At 39.4% G+C, this 17,222-nt stretch overlaps 1 protein-coding gene across 17 annotated transcripts in view; it reads left to right on the top strand.

Annotated features, from left to right (window-relative positions):
- Positions 1-17,222, top strand: part of ZBTB20 (zinc finger and BTB domain containing 20) — a 635,479-nt gene that overhangs the window by 571,447 nt on the left and 46,810 nt on the right. For 16 of the 17 annotated variants that reach the window (XM_044442007.1, XM_044442009.1, XM_044442011.1 and 13 more), the window contains 2 exons: positions 3,424-3,526; positions 15,730-15,914. In XM_044442007.1, coding sequence (XP_044297942.1) covers positions 3,462-3,526; positions 15,730-15,914 — 250 coding nt within the window. In that variant the 5' untranslated portion in view covers positions 3,424-3,461. The remainder of the gene's footprint in view (positions 1-3,423; positions 3,527-15,729; positions 15,915-17,222) is intronic. The other variant, XM_044442017.1, reaches the window with a different exon arrangement.

Raw genomic sequence — 17,222 nt, 5'->3', positions numbered from 1 at the left:
CTGATGGATCAGCGGAAGCTGAAGGAAAGCGCTCCTCGCCACCGCTGTCACCTGAGCTTCTAATGACAGCTCAGGGTCGAGGAGCACTCCCAAGCTGCGAACCTTGTCCCTAAGAGGGAGTGCAACCCCATTCAGGACAAGGTCCAGGTCCCCCACCCCGAAGCCCGAACCACCTACCAACAGGACCTCCATCTTCTCTGGATTGAACTTCAGTTTATTGGCCCTCATCCAGCCCATTACCTTGGCCAGGCACCAGTTCAGTACAGCCACTGCCTCAGCTGGATTGGTTGAAAACGAGAGGTAGAGCTGGGTATCATCAGCATACTGATGATTCCACAGCCCACACCTCCTAATGACCTCTCCCAGCAGTTTCATGTAGATGTTGAATAGCAAGGGGGACAAAATGGATCCCTGCAGAACTCCATGGCATAACTGCCATGGCGCAGAGCCATAGTCCCCCAGCATCACCTTCTGGAATCGGTCATTGAGATAGGAGCGGAACCACTGCAGAACAGTGCCTCCAACTCCCAATCCCGCTAGCCTATCCAGAAGAATACCATGGCATGGTCGATGGTATTGAAAGCTGCTGAGAGGTCCAGGAGGACCAACAGGGACGCACTCCCCCTGTCTTTCTCCCTGCACAGCTCATCATACAGGGTGACCAAGGCAGATTCAGTACCATGCCCGGGTCTGAAGCCGGACTGAAATGGGTCCAGATAATCAGTTTCATCCAAGAGTGCTTGGAGTTGTCCCACCACCACTCACTCTAACACCTTGCCCAAGAACGGGATGTTGGCCACCGGTCTATAATTGGCGGCCATCTCTGGATCCAGGGATGCCTTCTTTAGGACTGGCTGGACTACCGCCTCCTTTAAAGGGGCAGGTACCCGGCCGTCCCTTAGAGAGGCGTTGACAACCTCCAAGATCCAGGTCCCTATCCCGTCCTTGGCTTTCTTGAGTAGCCAAGATGGGCAAGGGTCCAGTAAGCAGGTGGTAGGACGTACTTGTCCAAGCACCTTGTCCACATCATCAGGCCACAGCAACTGAAATTCATCCATCAATTGTGGACCAGACAGCAACATTGGCACCTCCCCCGATGGTTCTGAGTCACTAGTGGAGTCCAGCTCGTGAGGAATCTGAGCAATTTTCTCCTTGAAATGCTTGGCGAAGTCGTCACAGCGGGCCGTCGAGGGTGGCACGTGATCTTTTTTTTGGGCCTGGATGAACCAGCCCCTGTACCACCTGAAAGAGCTCCGCCGGACGGCATTTTGAGGAGGCAATGGAAGCGGAGAAGAATTTCTTCTTTGCCGCTCTCACCACCACAGCATAGGCAGGAACAGGCACTTCGGGCTATACAGAAGCTGCTCATAGTTAACAAATCATTATTTGTTAGTACAGCTGACTTCAAATAATACAGAAACCTATGGCTCAACAACAACTCTTGGTTAAACTACAACCCACACTTAACCAATATTCATCTCTAGAGTGTGGGTCATCATATTATCTGAACCCAGCCACTGACGGGCAGTGGCTCTTGAAGGTATCAGGCAGAATTTTTCCAGCCGTACATGGAAATACCAGGTACTGAATCAGATAATTACTTCATGCACTTCTTCCTGATCAGAAATTTTATGTGGATATTTTGTATAAATATTTGACATCTTTGTTAGCAACTGTTTCTACAGTACTTACTAACATTATTTCTTGGCATTTCGAATACTTGTAAGGCATTATTACTGTCAAAATAGCCTTCATTTAAGATCCTAAGGAATTTATTTCAACTAATATGTGAAAAGTAACAACATATTCTAAAACTTAGGATATGTTCACCTAACCTAAATACCCCCTACATCATTCTCACTAAAATTTTAGTTAAAGACATTCTGGTACTGATTATTAGCTGGCAAGTCTTGATGTGCTTGTACATCAAAATCTAATGAGATTCCATAAACTAATACTCAAATGAGAGCATTTGTATTTGTATTATTTTAAATAGTCATATTTTAAATGACAAGAATCCCTTCATTGGATCATAGAGTTTCTGAGGTCAGCATTTTGTTTCTAGCCATAACCAAACTAATACTTATGGGAAATTCTCAAGCAGGGATCTTGTTTTAAGGATCTTCATCCTATGTGTGTGTTCATACTATCTGATTTTTAAAGGTTTGCTGCAACTGACTGTGGAAGCTGAAACGGGATGTTGCAATAGCTATGCATAAGCCTGCCTTCTGTGAATATGCCTGCTTTATTTAAAGTTATATTTAACCTTCCAGAGAGCTTTAGCTATAATAAATAGGCTAACAGGGGTCAATCACATAGCATATTAATGTATACATTCATTATATGCTGAATGAAGGAACAGTTCATTTTCTCTGAATTGATTTTATTAATTCCTGTATATGACCCTAAGAATTACAACAAACATACACAGATGTAAAAATAATAAGGTGCTATGATTTTTAGAACATGTTCAAAATATAACCTCTCAACATCTAATGGACAAAACCAAGGATACCATCATAGATGGGATAAGCTCATCAATCCAAGTCATACATGGGACAGAACATTGTAATCAGTTCCACTGTTTCTTCAAACACTCAAATTACTTTTGGTCAGATTTCCAGTAACTGTCAGGAACATGTACCTGCATTTGCAGTGACATTTGTATTTTGCAAGTCATTGTATATTTATAATTTATTCATTTGAGTCATCATATTTTAATTGACTATTTTTCCTCTCTCCCACATGCATGCAAACAGCAATCTTTTTAGCATTTCCTAAGAAAAATTCTTTAACTGTCATCATTTCAGTTCCCCACTTCTGTCCCTTCTCTTGCTCTGTGATAGTAATCTGGAGGTGGGGTGATCAGAACTACAGACTATACTCTTACATGTGGCCTCACCATAGATATATACAATAGTATTAATATCTTTGCTTTTCCTATTTGCAATTCTTTACTTAATAATTCAAAGCATCGATTTTGCCCTTTTCCCTGTCACAGCCCTCTGAACTGACATTTTCTTTGAGCTTTCCACTAAGACCCAATGAGGTCTCTTTTCTGGTAAGCCATAACCACATTGAAACTTATCAGTCTATATTACAAGAGCTGAGCAGGGCTGTCAAGGACAAAACATTTTGGAAGGCATTCGTTGTTCATTTGCCATAACTCAGAGATGATTTGACAGCACATAACAACAACAGTGTATATGTGAATTTAGGAATGTTCTGTCATAAAATATACCATTTCATCCTCATGTTAAGTCTTAGTCCTTCAGTAACCCAGTCACACAATTTGGAGAGACTTTTCATAGTCATCTTTATAATTTACCATTCAGAATAATGTGGTGTCATCAGCAAACTGTTCATCATGACTCCAGAGCAGTTATGGACAACTCCTTCATGTTTCATTTTGTTTCTTTCCAGTACGGGAACAGCTTTATCTTCATTCTCTGTCCCAATGAATGTCTTCACTAGGTCCAAAGCTTGGAGTGAATTACCTGAAGAGTGATACCATTCAGAAGCCACTGTAAGTTAATTGTGCGACCTATGTAAAATATACTGTTTGAGCTAAAATGGGAAGTAACTGAACTTCACAGTAGCCTTTCAGTTACATTTTCTAGTCTTGCTTCCTATGAAAAGGGGGCATTCATATTGCAATTTGAGGGAAGCAATATTAAATAAGTTTACAACTTAAGTAATAAGGGGTTATAGGTTAAATAGTTAAAACCAATGCATTCCATGAGCATTTGTTATTATGAAAAAAGAGGGTTACTGCATATGCCCAGAGTAAATAGGTTGTTTCCTAATTAGGCAAACCATAGTTTGTAAATGGTTTGATAAATCCAACCAGAAAACTGCTATTTGTACCTGCCCGATTTCAACCTGTGGTTTCCAAAGTGGTCTGTTGCTTTGGATGAACTGTCCAACAATGCTTTGCTTGAATTATGAAAATTTCCTTTGTTTTTCTACAGATTTTTTAATGAAAGTTTTCTTCAGATTTTGAAAGCCTATATTAACACACTAGATCTGTTACTTTTGTTATGGTTTTAAATGCTTTCTAAATATGGAGTACTACATATATGCTTGATTCAAAGTGTTTTATAGCTTCAGTGTAGAATGTTCTCCATGTTCTGATATGTACAATCAAGGCAGATGTTTTCTGAATGTGGAATATCTTTGCTTCTTATAATTTTAAAATATAAGAAAGTCCTTTTGGAGAAGGCTAAAGTTTATCTAGTCCAGCATTCTGTTCCTGCAGTGGTCACTTGGATACCTACAAACAAGATGCCAGTACAAAAGCACCCTCCTCCTCCTGTTCCTTAACTACCTTTATTATGAAGCATAATGCTGAATTTGAGTTCTGTGAACAAAGTTGAATCACAGTTCTAACCACAACTGAGATTTTCACATGTCATATGATCTCTTTCCTCTTTCTGTAATATAATGATTCTTAAACATTATTGTGTTGAAGACCATTCTGGTTTGCTTGTTCTTTGTGGACTGTTTGGATTTTCTTATTTTTAAACTGGGCTGTTGTCTTATGGGTTGTGCAGGGGACTCAAATTAGCCCTGAATAATCCGTCATTATCTTGATTGCTAAAAGTCTCACAAACATGGAACACATTCAAACATAGTCATATCTATCAGTGCTTTCTCTTTCTCTTCACCTCTGTGTATCGTGAGTTAGGTGTTCCCTCTAAAGCTAGACAGTCCCTCCAGTACCTCTTGTAAGTGACTTTATTCTACATAGAAAACTCTAAGCTTTCACAAGCCTCTGAGCATACACAACAAATGTGTTGAGCCCTCTCTTCCCCTCTTCACCCAAAGGTTTGCTTATGTACTCTTTGGGACCTGTCTCTGGAAGGAGGGGTACTGTGAAATTGAGTGTGCCTCCATTCTGCACTCTGAGCCCCTAAATGGTCCCTCATGCAACTGTGCTGACGGGTCCTCAGGTCCATGTCTTCAGGAGGTTGGCATTCTCCATCTGAGAGACTACCCAATTCCAAATCTCCCTCCCATCCTTCATCTACTCCATTCCCACCAGTGGGAGGGAGACCTGGCCCCCTGGGTGTCCTTGAGCTACTTCATCCAGAGCAGGCTCAGACTGGTACTGCCGGAGGGAGTCCGCAGGTGTAGGCCTGACTGTTTTAATAATTCCATTATTAGAGTGTGAGCTCTGAGCCTCACCTGCTTCAGGCAACTGCACATCATCCTCAGAGTCTGAGCTATCAGTCCCACTAAAAGAGGCTATTTCTTGTGTGTGCCTGGGAACCTCATCAGAGTGCACATGTACGACACTGTGCTGCATGAGGTCGGGAAAAGTATGGCATTTTAATACATCATTCGTAACTGTTTGGTCTAGAAAAGGCCTCTGGCATTTTTCTCTATTATTTTCAGCATGGTCAGGCAACATACCACCAGTGCCCTGCAGGCTATAGTTTATGAAATGTAATGCAGTAATACAGTGTTAGAAGGGTTCGGCATGATACTTTTTTACTTGTTTCTCTTAATTCTTCTGCTGCCACTGTGAAGACTTGATTTGTATTGTAGTTATAAGCTACTAGTCTGAGCAGCTCTTTGACTCCTGTTCACGCTTGATCTTTATACTTGTTTGGTCAGGTTGCTATGGAAAAGAGCCTGGTCTTCATCTTTGCTGAGTTTGTGGTTTCTCTGCATTAAGTATTTGCCTATCTGGAGGACAGAAACCTGCAGTCAGAGTTGCCGTTTTCATGAATGAAGGGTTATGTTTTGAGACAATCAAGGATGTAAGGGAAAATAAAGCAGGAATATTTGGCTTGACTTCTACATCAATTGCTGCTCAGTTGAGGTTTAAAGTCAAAGTAAATTCATCCTCTGATACCGTATCTAGATATGAAGACTGTCCAACACATTGTGATCCATCTTTGTAATCAACATTTTTTTCTTTTACAACCAAATGAAAGCATTATGTTGTATCAGACAAATTGAACATTTTAGCAGCTGAACAAACAAAATTGCTTGCCCATGGGAAAGTAAGTTAAGGTGCACGTTTAGGCATGCCTGGCTGGGGAATGCAGGGGAGCTGCAGGACTCTTTCATGTCTAAATATGCATAGGATTGCACCCTCAGTTGTTTAACTTTTCTTATCATGATATGGCTATATATTTTAAGCAAATTATCCCACACCCCCATGGCTATTGAAGAAGGGTGTCCTTAGGGTTATGTGTACACTTCACTGAAATTTAAAAATAGTATTTTCTGCCAAGGTTCTCTATTAGAATACAAAACAATTTATGCAGGTTAAGCATATTTCAATCCTTTATTTTTTTCCTGCTTCTACTAGTCATGTGCTGGGAGTGGTAGGGGAAGAGACATGAAGGAACTGTGGATGACCATTGTTCTGCCTCCTGAAAACCCTCCTAAGTTCCCTGCTGGGTTTGGAAGTGTCTCCAGACAATGTCCACACATTACAGCATGAGGAATAGCAACTTATTAATTTTTATTAGGGAAAAAGAAAGGAAGTGATCATTTTTGAGATACTGATTTCTGCCTCAAATTAAGGCGATTATTAGAGGTCAACACAATCAGGCAGCTGCCAAGGGTTCAGCAGAACTCATCCCCAACCTTGCAAATCATTGAGCCTACCATGACTGCTCCAATTATTGCTGTGGCACTGCTGAAATTTGCTGCTTCTTGCTACCAATGCAAGCTGCCAAAGCAGCCACTCTCACATACACCAAGTTCCCCCCACAGTTAGGTAGCCCTTCTGAATGGGAGCTCAGTCGTTAAAGCGTTTGGATTAGCTCCTACTCAAAACTGCTGCCATATGTCCAGCAAATACATCTGGTCTGTCCATGGAGGGGTTGAGTGACAGGGCAAGTGACAGTAGCTCACAGGGCATCAAAATTCAGTGGGGGAGCAACCCATCAGCAACAACATATTGAGGACCCACAGGAGGCTGTACTGGCCATGTTCCAAATACTAAATTTTTATGTTTCATAAGACTTTGGAGGTGAGAATGCCTGGAAATGTCTACAGATTTTTTTCTAAAACATATGTCAACTAAACCACAATTTGCTATGATCCTTGATTCATTGAAAGAGAATGCAGTACATATATAGAAAAAGAACAACAGCAGCAACAGAAACCCAGAAGGCATTCTTCTTAATTGAAAACTATTGACAGTTTATGGGATTTTGCAAGAAGAGTAACAGCAACTGAGAAAAAGCTCAACAGATTGTTTTAACCAGGAATATTTCTAAGTGCTAAATATATACTGTGGTTGAATGATGATTAACAAATGTAAGAACATGGGAGTTTACAAATATTTGAAGTATGTACCTATTAATGAGTAAGAAATTGCTGAAAGTGGCATTGGGGGAATAAACAGGAATAAATAATGTTTCTTATCAATATCATGGATAAGCTGTTTGACAGTTGTAACTGAGTGATGGATCTTGTGAAAGGAATTAGCAGCTTTATAAACAATTGGTTAACTCCTGTTTCATACATTCCTAGTTAAATATATATGAAAGAAGAGAGACCAATTGAAGTTTCCTCCATGTCTGTCCTCCATAAAAAAAGGAAGCTAAATTACTCTGCTTTTTACTTCTTAAAACCATAGTATCAGACAAGAAACTACAGATAATTTAATCTAAAATTCTGCCCTGAAACAGCGTTTTTAAAATATTTTGTAGCATGTACTGATTTTCCTTGAAAATCTGCAAAGGAAAGAAATTCCTCAGCTTCTTTGGACAACAACTCATGTTTCCTCTAATGTAACTTATGCTCATTGCTTTTCGCTCATCCTCATTTGTAAGCTTTTAAATATATGAAAGCTTTCAACATATCCCTGCCTTTCTTCTTTCCTCTAGCCATGTCCAGCTCCTTCATCATTCTTTCATGCTGTAATCCATCACAAAAATCAGTAGTATATTGGAGATCAAAGAGGGCGCATCAGTATTCCAATGAAATGCAAATAAACTATTTCTGGATGATCCTCCTTCACTGGGACATCCCACCATTACTATCACCACATTGTGGGAGGCACTCCATGTAGGTTCTTCTACCTTTCATTTTCCTAAATCTAGATACCCTAAATATGGATCCATTTATTCAATATACAGGCAGTCCCCGGGTTAATGAATTTCATTCCTGAGCAAATGAAAATTTGTCTTTAAATCAAATTTATATGTAAGCCAGTTCCCATATAGCCAGCCTTCCACCCTCACAGGGCCAGTGGCACAGGAACCCTGTGAAAGTGGAAAAACCATAAATATCTCTAGGCCACCCCCTGCCCAAATTCACCAGTACCTCCTCTTTTCGGCAAAGATAAAGTCAAAAAGATTTCCTTCTCTGGGTGGGTGGGGCAGGAAGGCATATTTTGGAGGTTCTCCCCCCCTCCCCACTTTTGCTTCCACCTCTACGATGATGACAATTTTCTGCTATATATTTTTTTAAAATGATAGACTTTATGGCAGTTCATTCATAAGTATGGGTTGTTCATAACTCAAACGTTCATAACTCTGGAACTGCCTGTATTCCTTTTAGTTGGGGTAGATTGTAAAGAGACATGAGACAAACAGATCAGATATGAAATATTTTACTAAAATAAATAAAGCTTATTGAGTGATTATTTTTAAAATACAGATTTTTTGTCATTATTGTACCACCAATTAGGTTACACAAGCTAATGTTCCTAACCAAATCATAGCCAAGACCAAGTCAAATCATAGGCCTGTACTGAGGCTTGATCTATAGCCCACCATCTGGTAAGACTGGAGTACCAGGGACCTTTAACTTAGTCACCTCATCTGTTTCCCAAGTTTCTTTTGAGTTTTTCAAGAAAGAAGGAAAAACTGGGGAGATAAATATCTTTTGTTCTGCCAATTTGTTTCACTTGATCTTTCATTTTCCAGCTGAGCAGAAGCTCCATTGGGCTGTATAATTTTAACACTTATGGCAAAGATTTATTTTTTTAAAAAGGAGCTTGGCTGACTGACCTCTGGCATGATGACCAGAAGGAAGATTCTAATGGAAGTGCTATCTCTAATGTAGCCTGAAGCTGGCTGGTCCTCTGCTGCCCTCCGAAGGCCATCTGCTATAAATGGCAGCCACTGAGGTTTCACAAGAACGTTCACAGGCTGTGCTCTTCCAAACATACCAGGCTTACATAATTCCTTTATATAACCAGAGACAATGTTCTTGATTACTAGCAAAGTGGCTTTGCTCTCTATTTTGTGACGAGGTGCTTCCCTGCACATTTCTATGTTTCTGGTTTCTTTAGGGTGCAGGATCACTTTTTCACAGGGTTTATTCTCTCCTTTGGTTATTTGGTTATTTGGGCTATTGTTTGCTTTTGCACAGGAGACAGACTTCAGGTGGAAGAGGATGGAGGAATGAGGCAAGAAATAGGACAGTTTCTCTAAAAATGTTTTGATTGCTTTAATAAATCTGGATTTCTTATGACTGCAGTCTATTCTCCTTGCATTTCAGTTTCATTTTGGAGATTTCTCTGCCAAATTATCTCATACGTTGATCTAATACTTCTTAATAATTTCATATATGATGCATTTTGGAATTGTGCAGATAACACAAAGATGTGTGGCACAGCCCCAAACCAGTAATCTACTGTTTAAATGTTAATTTCTATTTGCCTTTCAACATCTCTCTGTAGATATATTTTTTAATGTTCCTAAAGCATTGTTCCTAACCTTTTTTTTTTCTTTTCCTATAATTTCTGATCAAACTATTAAAATTTCATGATGGGGGAAGAGCATGCAATCCAACCTGTAAATCAGAAGCCTTTTTAACTGGGCCCATTTATCAAGCATCTCTAATTCACTGTTTATTTTACTTTGCTTTTGCTCACCTGTTTTCTGTCACTTTGTAAAATCTCATTTTGCCTTATTGGACTCATTTACTTTGTCACTCTGACCCAAGCTAGTCATTGTTCCAGATGAGCCTTTTAGCATACAATCATACTACCTCATTCATGGAATTGCATTGTGGCGGGGGACGGGGACGGACGGATGGGGAGCAGACTCCAGACATCATCTTCAATTTGCAGCCCATCCATGTTTTCCTCTGCTTCTTCTATCTTTTCTCATACCAGAAAAGAATCTGATAAAGAAGAAAAGTTGAAGTAGCTGCATATTGTCGTCAGTGATAGCACCCAGTTTCTTTTCCACTTGTAATCTCTTTTGTACATGGAAACAGATTATTAGTTTTGATAGGAAGAATTCTTTTTGAAATCTATGCTTTCCATCATATTGTATTGTATTTCTGATTCCTACTTCAGTGTTCCTGTCCTCATTCACTGTTCTCCTTAAACCACTTTGGGTCTTTCCAGACAGGCATAAAATACTCTGTTTTCATATCAGTTGAAGTTGTGCCAGCTTTTATCCAGAGCACTTCAAATATTACCCATCTGAAAATACTTGAATGGTTGTAACACAGGTGATAAAGAAAACATATTTCATAGCTGTACACTGTAAGACCCAAGCTGATGCAGGAAAAGAGACTTTGATTAAAGATTAGGGGGAAAATATAATTGTATGAGCTGTTCAGCAGTGGGCAGACTACCTTACATGATGGCAGATTTTCCTGCATTAGAGATGATTAGGCAAAAGCTGGATGACCAACTCTCGGGGAAACTGTAGCAGCAGATTTCCTGCATCAACACGTATTGATTTTGATAACATTTTGTGTTCCTTCCAGTATTATGATTCTGTCATCCTCAGCCTCAGATAATAGAAAGTGAATAGGTATAGACTTGCTGAGGAATTAAAAAGGTGTGTGTGTGTGTGTGTTTGTGGACATCCCTAATATTTTGAGATAAATGCACCACAGTGCTGGGAAGCAAGGTGTCAGGATCAGAGCACTACAGTGCTCCATCTGCTAGGCGACTACCAGAATAACAACCCCAGCAGTTGCAGGATTAGTCCCACATTCTGCTGCTGCCACCAGTGCCTTGACAAGGGAGGGACAGCTATATAAAACTGGCTCTTCCCTTCAGAAGCTGCCTCATGAATGCAGGTTTTTTGTGTGATGTAGTCTGTTCCTGTGAGTGCATCTTGTTGAACCTTTGTCTATTCCTGTTCTTCCCTGTCCTCCCTGCCATACCTTCTTGTTCCTTGAACTCTGATTGGTTATCCTGTCCCAATGTACCTATAGAATCATAGAATAATAGAGTTGAAAGGGGCCATGAAGGCCATTGAGTCCAGCCCCCTGCTGTTGCAGGACACCACATTACACCTCCCCACTCAGATGACTGTCCAGTTTCTTTCTGAATGTCTCTAGTGTGGGAGAGCCCACCACCTCTCTAGGCAGCTGGTCCCACTGTTGTATTGCTCTGACAGTGAGAAAACTTTTCCTGATGTCCAGCCTGAATCTGGGTTGTTGCAACTTGAATTGATTATTCCATGTCCTGCACTCTGGCATCAGCAAGAAGAGATCTTTATCTTTGTCTTTGTGACAGCCTTTGAGGTACTTATAGAGGGATATCACATCACCCCCTCAGCCTTCTCTTCTCAAGGCTGGACAAGTCCAGTTCTCTTAGTCTCTCTCCTACTTCTTGTTCTAATGTCTTGCCATTTTGCCTGCTGTAACTACACCTTGTTTTGCTCTGTGATGTACTCCCATTTCCTGACCTTGGCCTCTACTCTAACTACAATTTGGTAGTCTTGTTACTGAACTTACTACTCTACTCTCGATTTTTGTGCTGCCTAGTTCTGAGTTCTGCTGTATCTTCCTGGTTTCCTGCCACCAGTGCCCTGAACCCTGACACAAGGCTAAGCACAGCTTTAAGGGTTGGTTGTTGTTGGGTTTTTTTAAAGGACACACCTTTGAAGTTCAAAATTTTATACAACTTTAAAATGGCACAAGAAAAGAAGGGTGAGGCTTTTTTTGACCTACAGCAACCTCGTATTTAACAAGTCATTTTGTCATCATAGGTAACAAGGAATTCTTTGAATGTGCGTGCATGGAATTCCATCTAGGTGAGCATTTAAACTGGTAGAGAAAGAATAGATTATTCAGTTCCCCCCTCTACCAGCCTGCTTGGTTTCAATGCTTCCTGTGGAAGAAGATGAATCCCTTCCTTCCCCCATGGCTAGCATGGAAAACCAAACAGGAGGGCTGAGGAAGGATAATTTGCACTGTCCTTCATCCAACAGCCCAGTGCTTTTTTGTAGCAGCTGCAGAACAATCCCTTTTCTTCAAAGTCAGCATGTAAACAAAGCAGTTTGGTATAAAAGGGAAAGAAAGATCTGCTCTTTTTCTTCCAGTCTGCTTGGTATAAAGCTAGTAACTTTTCTAGACTTAGAGTCAAGGGTGCATTGAAGTTATGTCACAGGTATCTTTCTATGAGTGTCTGTGAAACTGGCACAGACACAGACACTGTTCTTTACCAACAGTTGTTGTATCACAAAAGGACTATTAACAATCTGTTACAAAGAATTCAGGTGGCATTCTCCACATTCAAATTCTATTGCTAATTTTTTTGAAAAATTCTGTTCAACTGATGAGCAATTTTTTTCATGGTCAGCATGGATTTCTAAGAAAATGTTAATAGTTATTTGACTGTCCTATAAGACATGCATTCACAAACACACATTATTTCAAAAGTATTAGTAGTTGCAATTCATGTTTAGCATTTGACATGCTACATGCTACATTATACAGATTTTTATGTACCTTGAAGAAAGACAAGTCTCAAGTTATTACATACTGAGCATGGTTTGTGCATCATTTCTTGGGGAACCACCTAAACTTGTGGAACTCACCCTTGTCCAAAAATTGATACGTGGACATTGTTATACTATTATATTCATTCAGGAAGAAATGGGTTAATTATTGTGTTGATAATGAACTGTTGTCCCATCCATCATAGAGATGTAGGCAATAACATTTTGTAGTGTTCTCTTACCTGGTGGATCAAACACACAAGGAAGAGTGTTCTTGCTCACCCCTTTCTTGCATTTTGCATGCTATCTTCTACCATGGATTGTGACATCTGGGGAAAAGAGTCCTTTGTGTATGTGGAGGCTCTGCACACAAACCAGCAACCTGGTGTGTATGTGTGTCTTCTGGCTTGTGTGGAGAGTTGTGTCCACTGATACAAGAGGATTTCCTCTATAGACATTGTCCTTCATGACAGATGCTGAGAGATAGGGGAGCTCAGTGGTCTCTCTCTTTCAATCTAGCCAGCTAAGACAGCATCTGAATAGAACTAGCAAATATTCTTAACTGATTATGTAAGCCCTTTTTCAAATGAAATGAATTGTCATAGAATCCACTATTGAGAGGAATATTGGTAATAGCAGTGGCTGTGTCAAAGTGGAAACTACACCAACATCAGAATGACTGAGCATTAAGATGTCCCATAATTCAGTTGATAAATAACAGTAGTAGGAATAATTATTTAAAAGTGTCTAACAAAACAATGCTGTGCCCCACTCAGTAGGATCCAGGGATTCCCAGCTCTGACGTTGGAAAATTGCTCTGACTTTGGCACTAGAAATCTGCACTTTAATTCCCATCACCACGACTATCCAGCATGGAAAGTACCATGCTGGCTGCCTTGGTGAAGGGGTTTAGTGGGTTTGGTGAGAAGGAAAGGAGACCAAAACTAAGAGATTATGTATGCTAGTGGCATCTCAGCCTCTGTGTCTCCCCATCTGAAGCATTGCTGTTCTACAGGACAGAAGGAGGGCAGACCTTTGCCTCCATGTTCGTCCCTCTCTCTATATGATGCCTATCCTCTGAGTTCAGAGGGTTCTGGATATCTCCAATAGACTAGACCCTAAGTTGTTTTTAGTAACAGAATATACATGTCCCCACCCACTCATCCTTCAAGTTATGTAACAGTGTAGGCAGATTCCAACTTGACTATTCTACTCTTTGGAAGACCTCCTTTAGTACTTCAGAAAAGAGGTTTATGGGGGAGGAGGAAACAAGTGATGTTTTGTGGCTGTACATAGTTTAACAAAACTCTATCTCTCTTGCACATCTTATCAGTATACAGAACTGTGAAGTTATTGTCTGCCAGCTGGACAGGTGTGTTTTGAAAGGAAGCAGGTAGATGGAAGGAAGCAGGGAATAGCTATGATAACTGCAAATGGCAGAGGGAAAGATGGTGGAGAAAGCAGAGTAAAGGAGTGCAACAGGGTGTTGGTTGCTCCTGGATTATTGATTAATTCAGAAAGCCTCTCTCAATAAGGTGACAGTCCCTGTGTTGAAGGTACAGCTGCCAAGTTGGTAAATGGGGAAACAACAGCCATCCAGGACTTCAGCTGAGGTCAACATGCTGACCTAGCTTTTATCACAGAGACTTGATTGGATGAGACTGACCTGTTTAGAGTACTGTAACATGCTCTACATTGGGCTGCCTTTGAAAAGTATTCAGTAACTTTAGCTGCTCCAGTTTGCTAAGGCCAGATTGTTCACTGGGACTGGTTATGAAGAGCATGTGACTACCTTGTTACAACAGCTTTACTGGCTACCAGTCTGTTTCCAGAGGAAATGTGATGTGAAACAAGTGTAATGTAGATGTTCTAGTCTCTTCAAGCTCGCTAGGTGATTTTGGGCCATGCACTGACTCTTAGCCTAACCTACCTCACAGGACTGTTTTGAGGATAAAAATAGGGAAGAGGAGGTAGATTGTAAGCAACCTTGAGTTCCTTGCATAAAAATAAGTGGAATATAAGTATAATAAATAATAAATAAATATTTCAAAGTCCTACTTATGACCTATAAAGTTATACACAACTTAGAACAAAAGAATCTGAAACATTTTTAAGAGAAGTCTTTTTCGATGTTTAATCCTAGCTTTGGAATTTCCTTGAAAAGGAAGCAAGCCTAGCTCCATCTTTATTGTCCATGTTTAGGCAGTCTTTTGATAGTTTTGTTTGCTGAACTAGATAGTGGACATTATTTTATATTTACTGTTAGCTAATGTGTTGTAGTTGATCTTTTTAAAACTTGTATATGTTTTAATGATGCAACCTTTTTATCTGTATTTTATTCTTGCTGGCTACTTTGATCCCCATTGCTAGTAGAAAGGCAAGATATAATTTAAATAATAGGAAGATGATTGAGGGTGGATGGATGGATGGATGGATGGATGTTTGATCGTTCTGGATAATGAGTGCGAATGCAGTAACATACATCTGATTAATAGTAGGCATTTGCCATTCATATATAAAAACTACCATCTGTGTACTTAGATATTTTACCCATATCTAATTTGAAAAGCAGAGAGGCATAGTAAATAAAGAGATGGTTAGAAACTGACTGTGGAGATCTAAACTCAAATCCCACTGGGTGGCCTTGGCGCTAGCTTTCACATGTGACAAAGAAACATAAATATACAACATAATTGTTGCCTATATTACACTATGCAAAGTTTCCACTCAGACTTTTTAATGAGTGCATCTATGAATGTGTTCTGTCCATCCATCCGTCCGTCCTTCCTTGTAAATGGCTTTCACTGGTATCTATCATGCCATGTTTAATTACCTAAAGCTGTAGAGCAGATTTTGCATTTTGTCTTCCATATGTTTTTGCATAATTTGTAGACCATAGTGGCAGTGTAAATACATGGAATGGCATGTTTCCAAATAAAAAGTATGCAGAAGATGATTTTGTCCTTTAAGTAAAAAAGGGGGAGGGGGTCTTTAGCATATTCTGAAAATGTTCTTTCCTGCATTTGCAAGTAGTTCCTTCAAAGGTCTTTTTGTCTGATTTCAGGAAGAAACCCAAGACAGCTAAAAAACAGGAGTCTGAAGAGAATGAAATTACGCAGACGGGTGCATGCAGCGCCAAGTTGGGCCTTCCCTGCCTGAACTTTGAAACTGTCCCATCTCTGAGTCCAGATTTCATCTATTCATCCCATACACCAATAAACCTGCACACGCATACAGGGCCACGTGATTGTGAGTATAGTATTGTGATCAAGGGTATCTTGATGTGTGCACTTAATCATGACCTTCTGAGTTTCCCAGTGAGAAATCATGCTGTCAGGACAGAAACCACTACTAATTTTATTCAAGTATTTGATAAAAGTCTTTGTGAATTATACTTAACAGATACACTCCAGTTTGTAGAAAGTGGATTTTCATAAATTCCTTCTTTTTCATATCCAAATTGTATTATTAATTTGTTTAGGTAAATAGTCAACTTCATTCTGAAAACAAAGGGATGTACTGAATACCAAAAACATAAAGGACACTACAAAATATGACAACTTTGTTAAGGATTCCCCTTGCAAGTTGAATTTTCCAGTCTAAGTCAGCTAAAAGCCATTTTTTCAACTATAGAGCAGCTTTTATGCCAACAGTTATTCCAAACAATCTTCAAGAACAGTTTACTTAGTAGTCAGTATTTAGTAGTCAATATTTGGAATTCATACTATTTCCATATTGTTTGAAATTTTAATTTATTTCACTTCATTGTATTCCCTCAGACAGCAAAAACTATGAACTCTTTGAGTCAAATTCCTTAAAATACTGAAATTCTTCAAAGATTCTCACAAAAAAGCCCTTTAAAAATGGGGCATATGTAAAATCTCACTTTTACTGATGATTGAGGCTGTCATAGTTTCCTTCTTCAGCAGTGGTTTGGAAATAAATATTACAAGGGGAAAAATGGTCACTTTAAGTGACTTTGGAACCAACCAAACTTTGAGGGCCAATTTAAAAAAAAAATCAGGTCATTGCAATAAAAATCTGTTACTTTTTAACTTAAGAAACAATTATTCATTAAAATTATCTTTACATTGCTGTAGGCAGGAAGATGCCATGAGAAGGAAAGTTTTGTAGGCAATATTTCTGCCAGAAAATGCTGGTAATCCTACAGTTACAAACTCTTCTTTTCTCCCTAGTTCAAACTAGTTCCTAACAAGTGTAGAAATGACCCTTTTTTTTTCTTTAGAAATGATGCCATCATGTGGCCATTGTTATGTATATCAAGTGTTTAGAAACTGTTTTTCTTCAGTTAACTTTAGTATTGTTCTTAACCAATAAATAATCATATGAAATAAATAATGCATTAGTTCAGTGCAGGTATTATTTGTAAAGGTATTAGATTAAGGTTTACTCTTAACATCGGTAAATAATATATTCTTTGGAAAATCATCTTGAATTCAAGAAATGGATATAGATTGTTGTCAGTTGTGTGATAAGAAATAATTCTAGTACATTACAAGATAAATTGAATAGTTCAACAATTAATAATTCATTTAA

The sequence above is a fragment of the Varanus komodoensis genome, unplaced genomic scaffold, assembly GCF_004798865.1.
Source record: "Varanus komodoensis strain SLA01 unplaced genomic scaffold, ASM479886v1 scaffold4, whole genome shotgun sequence".
NCBI lineage: Eukaryota > Metazoa > Chordata > Lepidosauria > Squamata > Varanidae > Varanus > Varanus komodoensis.
This window is presented reverse-complemented; position numbering and strand designations above follow the sequence as displayed.